Genomic DNA, 7,248 nt, shown 5'->3' with positions numbered 1-7,248 from the left:
TAAAAATGTTTAGTGATGCTTAATAATATAAGGAATGTTTGGTTATGATAACAACTTTTATGATCACTTAAAAATTATACATATATATATATATATATATATATATATTATTATTATAAATGTATATATGTATATATGTATTTTTTTTTTTTTTTTTTAATATAAAAATTCTTATATATATATATATTTTTATTATATCTTTAAAAATATGTATGAAAAGGGTTATTTTTATATTTTATAAATGTATATATTATAGTTATATTATCTCAAATTATAAAAAAGTACAATGTGTGAAAAAAAAAAAAAAAATCAAGTGAAATATAAAATATATATATAACACATATGTATATATTTATTTATGTGTATATATTTTATACATGGTAAGTAAATATTTTTCTTAAAAGAAAAAATAAATAAATGAATAAATATTACATATATATATATATTAATGCCATGTGATAAAAACAATACAAATTATAAATTGTCTGATCAGAAAAAAATAAAAATTATGAGAAAATATTAAATAAAAAAAAAAAAAATAAAATAAAACATTTAAAAATATATTTTTTATTATTTATGGATTAATGATAAAAGTTGTATATCAATAAAATAACATTATTAAATAAATAAATATATATATATATATATATATACTTTATATATTTTTTATATTTGGTTATGCAAAATGCTGGACTCAGATGCTGAGGTTCCTCAAGAGGTGTTAGCTGAATATGAAAAATTATTAAAAAGATCATATACTGAAAATTTTGACGAGTAATAAAATTATATGAAAATATATTATATTATATATGTATATCATATGTCTTTTTTTTTTTTTTTTTTTTTTTTTCAAGTGGGAAATATAAAATAAACTTACATAAAAATATTCATATATTATATATATATATATATATTATTTTATTTTTTTTTTTTTTTTCTCTAAAAGTTTATATAAGACCGATTTATTAAAAGTAATAGGAAAAGATGGTTATGGATCACATATTGTTCTTCTGATTCCCTGTTTTATAGTAGCTTCTGGAGCAGATCCTGAAAAAACTTTGTAAATTTATATATTATCATATGTATATATATTATATATATTATATATATGTTATATATTTTATTATTATTGTTAATATTTGTAGGAGATATGCCATATTGACATTAGATCCTATTGTCAAAGAAAATTATGTTTTAATATTATGTGAGACACATACAAATTGGTTAACAGATGCTGTATATGCCTATGCCAAACAATGTAAAAAATTAAATCAAAAAAAAAAAAAAAAAAAAAAAAAAAAAAAAAAAAAAATATATATATATTATATAATATATATTATATATTATATATATTATATATATTTTTTACTTTTCACATTTTAAACACAACACATACATATATATATATATATATATATATATATATATTTATTTATTTATTTATTTGTTCCTTTTCTTTTTAGGGTATGATACATTACCCAGGAAATACAAAAAGAATTTAAAAAATTTATATTTGGTTCATAGTGGTTTTTTATCAAAAACTCTTTTGACCATTGTAACTCCATTTATATCACCTAAATTTTGGAAGAAGGTTGAATATATAGAAAAGTTAGAAGATTTATTTTTAAAATTGAATATAAAAGCATCAAAATATTTAAAATATTTTCCATATATAGTTCAAAGAAATGAAGAAGTTATGTTAGGTGGTCAACCAATATCTCCATTTGGAGCTGACTTAGAAATATTATGTCAAAGATTTGGTAAAAAATATTTACAATTTAAACATATACCATCAATTCTTATAGATTTCTTAACACATTTGACAAAACCAGAAATAATTAATACAAAAGATTTATTTAATTTACAAGCAGATGCTGCAACATTATATGGTATTATTGGAGATATAGAATATGGAGAACCAACAACTGATTTTAATAATATCCCTTCTCTTGTTTGTTCATTCAAACTATTTCTAAATACACAAAAACATGGATTATTAGGAAAAGATGCTTTTTCAAGATTACATTATTTAAAAAGTACTTCAGCATCAGATAAAATTATTAAATTGAATTTATCAAAATTATATCAAAAATTAACTCAAGGAATTAAACAATGTGTTTTATGTCTTTTACATTTTTTTAAAACCATTTCTGAACATGCTAGTGAAAATAATATGACCATACTAACACTTAGTAAAATATTTGCCCCAACATTTTTTAGATCCAAAACTCCCAATGCTATATTTACAGAATGCATATCGCTAGCCAATAAATGCATGCAAATGATAATCCAAAATCCGGACATATTAATGGTAACACACCAATGAGTTTCAATGGATAAATAAATATAAATAAATATATATATATAAAAATATTTATATATATATATATATATATATATATATTTATATATATATATTTTTTTTTTTTTTATATATCTCTTTTTATTCTATTTTTTTGCAGAATCCTGAAAAGTACAACGAACAAAGTAGTGAAAGTATCAGCAGTTATGAAAGTGGTAGCGAAAATAATTTAACTGAAGATGAAAATAAATCTGACATTAGCAAATCTGATATTAGCAAATCTGATGATAGTAAATCGGATGTCAGTAAAACTGATGATAGCAAATCTGATGACAGCAAATCTGATGACAGCAAATCTGATGAAAATAATTCTGAAGAATGTAAGGATGAAAATAACAAAATAAATAACCAAAGTGATGAAGATTCAAACGAATCTTACACTAGTAGAGAAAGTAATAGCAAAACAAGTTCATTAGAACAATCTTCTGAACAAACGTCTGAATATTCTTCTTCTATTCTTTCAGATAAAGTAATAAAAAAGAAAATAAGCATAAAAAAAAGTACATCAAAAAAGTTGTCATTTGATCATTCAATTAAATCAGAAAAATCGGAGGATTCCAAAAATTCATTTTTAAGTGAAAAGACAGATGAACAGGATGATTCCTATGAAGATTCGGAAAAAGAAGAAGAAGAAAAAAAAAAAGAAAATCTAAAAAGGGAGCCCTCTAATGATGACTAAATAAAAGTTAAATGTAAGAATATTATACATCCAAAGTAAAATACATACATACATATATATATATATGTATATATATATGTGTATCATTTTTATGTATATGTTATTACATAAATAATAATTAAAATAAGACAAAATTTTTTAATATTAGACAATAAAAATTATGTGCAAAGGGAAAAGTAAAAAAAACAATTCTCAAATATATATATATATATATATATATATATATATTTATATATATTTATAGGTATGTTTCCTTTTCGATATTTTTTTTTTTTTTTTGAAATTAAAAAATTTTATTATATTCATATATATTATGAAATATTTATTAATTTTAAAATTATATGAAAATTTATTATTACATTTTTATTATCTTTATTTTTTTTTTCGTGAACACATAATATATAAAGTATTTATATCAACTTTATTAAAAAAAAATTGCGTATTATTAATATTATTTTTTTTATTATTTATTTTTCATACTTATTTTTTTATAATTTTATAATATTTTTAAAATAATGAATACAATATTTATCAAACTATGTCAATATATTATTATGTATATCTTACATATACTCCTACATATATTTTTTAGTTCTGAATATGTATTATACATACGTAATTTTATTATATATGTATGTATAATTTTTTTTTTTTTTTTAAGTTAATATGATTTTTATCATAAATTATCAGTGGTTTTATAAAAATAAATGTGAAAAAATATTAGAACAAACAATATCTTCTTTGCAAATTTTAATGGGTCTACATAAAAATATACACACAAATAAATAAATGAATAAATTTATAAATTAATATATATACATTCCCATTGATATGAGTAATATTAATAAATCTCCAATATTTTATCACATATTAATATTAAAAAATAAAAGAAATAATAAAATATGGCTGGATCATCAAGTGAAATTAGTGAATCCTTAAATGGTTGGATGAACAATAATTCTTCTATTGTCTCATATGTCTTAATAAATGCTGATGGTATATAAAAAGAATAAACTAGAAATATTAATATATACTCTAAGATATATCTTTTTATAATTCTATTTAAAAGAAAAAGAAAAATAAAACATCCTACAAAGGATAATACTATTCAGAAAATTATGATAATGTTTAATATAAGACTTTAAGTTATTATGCAAACAAATAGATATATAGATATAATATTCAACATATTTATTTATTTATTTATTTTTATTTTTTTTCTTTTTTTTTTAAGGAATACCTTTAAAATACAACGAAGATGTTTCATACGAACATGCTGTCAAACAGGCGTCCTTATTTTCGTGAGTATATTCATATATTAAAATTATGTCTAGATTTTTTTAAAACAGATAAGTATATTATATATATATATATATATTTACATTTCTTTAAAAAAAAATATGTTTTTTTTTGAATTATTTAGAGATTTATTAACAAAAACAAAAAAGTGTGTTAAAGAATTACTCCCACAAGAAGTAATATATAAAAATAAAACATAAAAATGAAATTATTTATCAAAAGAGGAAAATATAAACATTAATAAATAAATATATATATATATATAATAATAAATAGATATAATATGATGTATATATATATATATTTCTTCCTTTTGGTAGAATGAATTTATTAGCAATTTACGCATTCGAACCAAAAAAGAAACAGAATATATTTTATGTAATCACGGTGATTATTCTTTAATAACACATCAAAATTGCAAGGATATGCAACATAAGAAAAAAAAAATAAAAACTTGATAACGAATATTCTTGTTCATATTAAAGGTGATTACACAAAAGTATAAGATATTTATATAATACCAAAGGGCATCCATATATGAATATATATATATATATATATATATATATATATTTATATTATTATATAAGTCTAATATTTTTTTAATTCTTCTTTTTTTTTTTATCCTTTTTTTTTAAGTCTTTATTGACTTGATAAATGTCGTCATCACTGTAACTTGCATTTTTATTCTCATGTGAAATATTCAATTGTGAACTAAAAATGAATTTGGTAATTATTGATAAAAAAAATGTTAAAACAAATTCTAAGAGTAATTGAATGAATATATCACTTCTAAATGATTCTTCGTTTATTAATATAATCCTTCAAGAAAAAATAAAACAAAATAAAACAAAATAAAACAATATAACATAAAATAAAATATATACATATTTTAATTTTTTTTTTTTTTTTTTTTTTTCTAATTTACCTATTCACAAGAGGTAATATGAAAGTAAAGTAAACGAGTAAAGAATTAACAACATTGATTTTTGTTTTACCGGATGTATTTTTCATCCACATGAACAATAGACATGTTTTTGACAAATTGGAAAACTAACAAAAAAAAAAAAGTCAAAATAAAAAACATATATATATATATATATATATATATATATATATATATTTATTTATTTATAATATTTGGATAAAAATATATATATTGTAAAACTTACCAAAAATGTATTTGCCGATATGGATCTATAAATATGCTTCAATGAAAATTCCAATGATTTTCCACCTGCGAACATTTTATATTTTAATTTAAAAATATTAAATAATTATTCATACAAAAAAAAAATATACATATATATATATATATATATATATATATTCAAATTTCATACCTATAAGAAATGGAAAAAAATTGGTTGCTAAAGATTCGTAAAAACCCCAACTTAATCCTACTGATAATATTCTCTCATTCAAATTGATAGAATTTGTGTGCCTACAAATGAAATATATATATATATATATATATATATATATATATATATATTATATACGTGTGTGTATTAATATTTTCCAGTTTATTTTCATTTACTTGTGTGATAAGATATAATATATTCCTGCCAAATCAATTATATTCGCCAACTCTTGAAATATTATCTAAACAGCCAAATAAAAAAAATATTATAGAGGAAATTTATACATAATTGTTATATATGATATATATATGTATATATATATATTTTTATATTTATTTATTTTTTTTTTTTTTTGCGAGATTACATTAAAAAGGTTCATGCTCTGGAAAAGCCCAATAGAACAAAATGCTAAGGCGAATAGCTAAAAAAAAAAAAAAAAAAAAAAAAAAATGAATTTATGTAATCATGCCATTAAAATCGTTGACATAAAATATTATGAGACATTTTTTTTTTTTTTTTTCCCTTTAATTTCTTATTTTTCATTCTGTTCTTCATATGTCTAACCTTTAATATTTGAGAGATAATGTAATAAAAACAAACAAGAAAAAACAATTTGGTTGCTCCTACATTTTTTGATCTATAAAAATGAAGCAAAATAGATAAATACAATATATTATTTATATGTAGAATATTTCTGACTTGTTCATGTAAATTATGAAAAAGCAATAAATAATTTAGCTAAAAAAAAAACAGCTTTTTCAAAAATATATATATATATATATATATTTTCCATATATATATATAGCTATTTTGTTTATGAAAATAAGATTACAATTTAAATCCATCATAAATAATATAGTAAGGAATGAAAGTAGCCAAGGAACAATTAACAAAATGAAATAAAGCCATTATTAAAAAAAAAAATTATATATATATATATATATATATATATATATATATAATATATAATATATATGTATTATCCTATTACGCCTTTGAATTTTAAAAGTTTCTACATAATATAAAATTTTCCTTTTCTTTATTTAATATAATAATAAAATATGTAAAAAATATATATATTTATATAATGTAATATTTAATATTAATAAGATATTTTGAAAAAGAAGAAAATATAAGAAATATACATAATATATATATATATATATATATATATATATATATATATATTTATTTATTTATTTATAATACACTATTATACATATATAATAACATATATACAAGCTAATAAAAAACGTGAAATATAAATAATTTTTTTTTTTTTTTTTCTTTTAATTAAACGAATTTTATTATTTATTATAACATTTTTGTAATATATTAATTATTTCACATATATATTATATATATATGTATATATATTTATATATTATTATATTTGTAAATTTAATACTTCTAATGTAAATAAAAGGAAAAAAAAAAAAAAAAAAAGAGAGAGATATATATATTTTGTTTCCTTATGAGGTATAAAAAAAATACATTCATATATATATTTATTTATTTTATATACCTTTTAAATTGTAAAAAAA

The 7,248-nt window shown here is 18.0% G+C and overlaps 3 protein-coding genes across 3 annotated transcripts; 2 read left to right on the top strand and 1 right to left on the bottom strand.

Moving 5' to 3' along the window:
• Nucleotides 1–685: 685 nt before the first annotated feature.
• On the top strand, nucleotides 686–3,041 carry PADL01_1005700 (rhoGAP GTPase, putative; the record flags this gene model as incomplete). The annotated part of the gene is made up of 5 exons (XM_028682107.1): nucleotides 686–774; nucleotides 947–1,060; nucleotides 1,146–1,258; nucleotides 1,464–2,311; nucleotides 2,463–3,041. The coding sequence occupies 5 exons, from the start codon at nucleotides 686–688 to the stop codon at nucleotides 3,039–3,041; spliced, it is 1,743 nt and encodes a 580-aa protein (XP_028538418.1).
• Nucleotides 3,042–3,943: 902 nt separating this feature from the next.
• PADL01_1005600 (conserved Plasmodium protein, unknown function) lies at nucleotides 3,944–4,798 on the top strand (the record flags this gene model as incomplete). The annotated part of the gene is made up of 4 exons (XM_028682106.1): nucleotides 3,944–4,037; nucleotides 4,276–4,342; nucleotides 4,465–4,516; nucleotides 4,661–4,798. 4 exons carry the CDS (start codon nucleotides 3,944–3,946, stop codon nucleotides 4,796–4,798), a joined length of 351 nt encoding a protein of 116 aa, XP_028538417.1.
• Nucleotides 4,799–4,942: 144 nt separating this feature from the next.
• PADL01_1005500 (conserved membrane protein, unknown function) lies at nucleotides 4,943–6,613 on the bottom strand (the record flags this gene model as incomplete). The annotated part of the gene is made up of 8 exons (XM_028682105.1): nucleotides 4,943–5,162; nucleotides 5,269–5,393; nucleotides 5,513–5,577; nucleotides 5,684–5,784; nucleotides 5,881–5,945; nucleotides 6,069–6,125; nucleotides 6,269–6,341; nucleotides 6,537–6,613. The coding sequence occupies 8 exons, from the start codon at nucleotides 6,611–6,613 to the stop codon at nucleotides 4,943–4,945; spliced, it is 783 nt and encodes a 260-aa protein (XP_028538416.1).
• Nucleotides 6,614–7,248: the final 635 nt, after the last annotated feature.

Source organism: Plasmodium sp. gorilla clade G2 (assembly GCF_900097015.1).
Source record: "Plasmodium sp. gorilla clade G2 genome assembly, chromosome: 10".
In the NCBI taxonomy this organism is placed as follows: Eukaryota; Apicomplexa; class Aconoidasida; order Haemosporida; family Plasmodiidae; genus Plasmodium; species Plasmodium adleri (nom. inval.).
The sequence above is the reverse complement of the archived record's forward strand: the minus strand, read 5'-3'. Positions and strand labels throughout refer to the sequence as shown.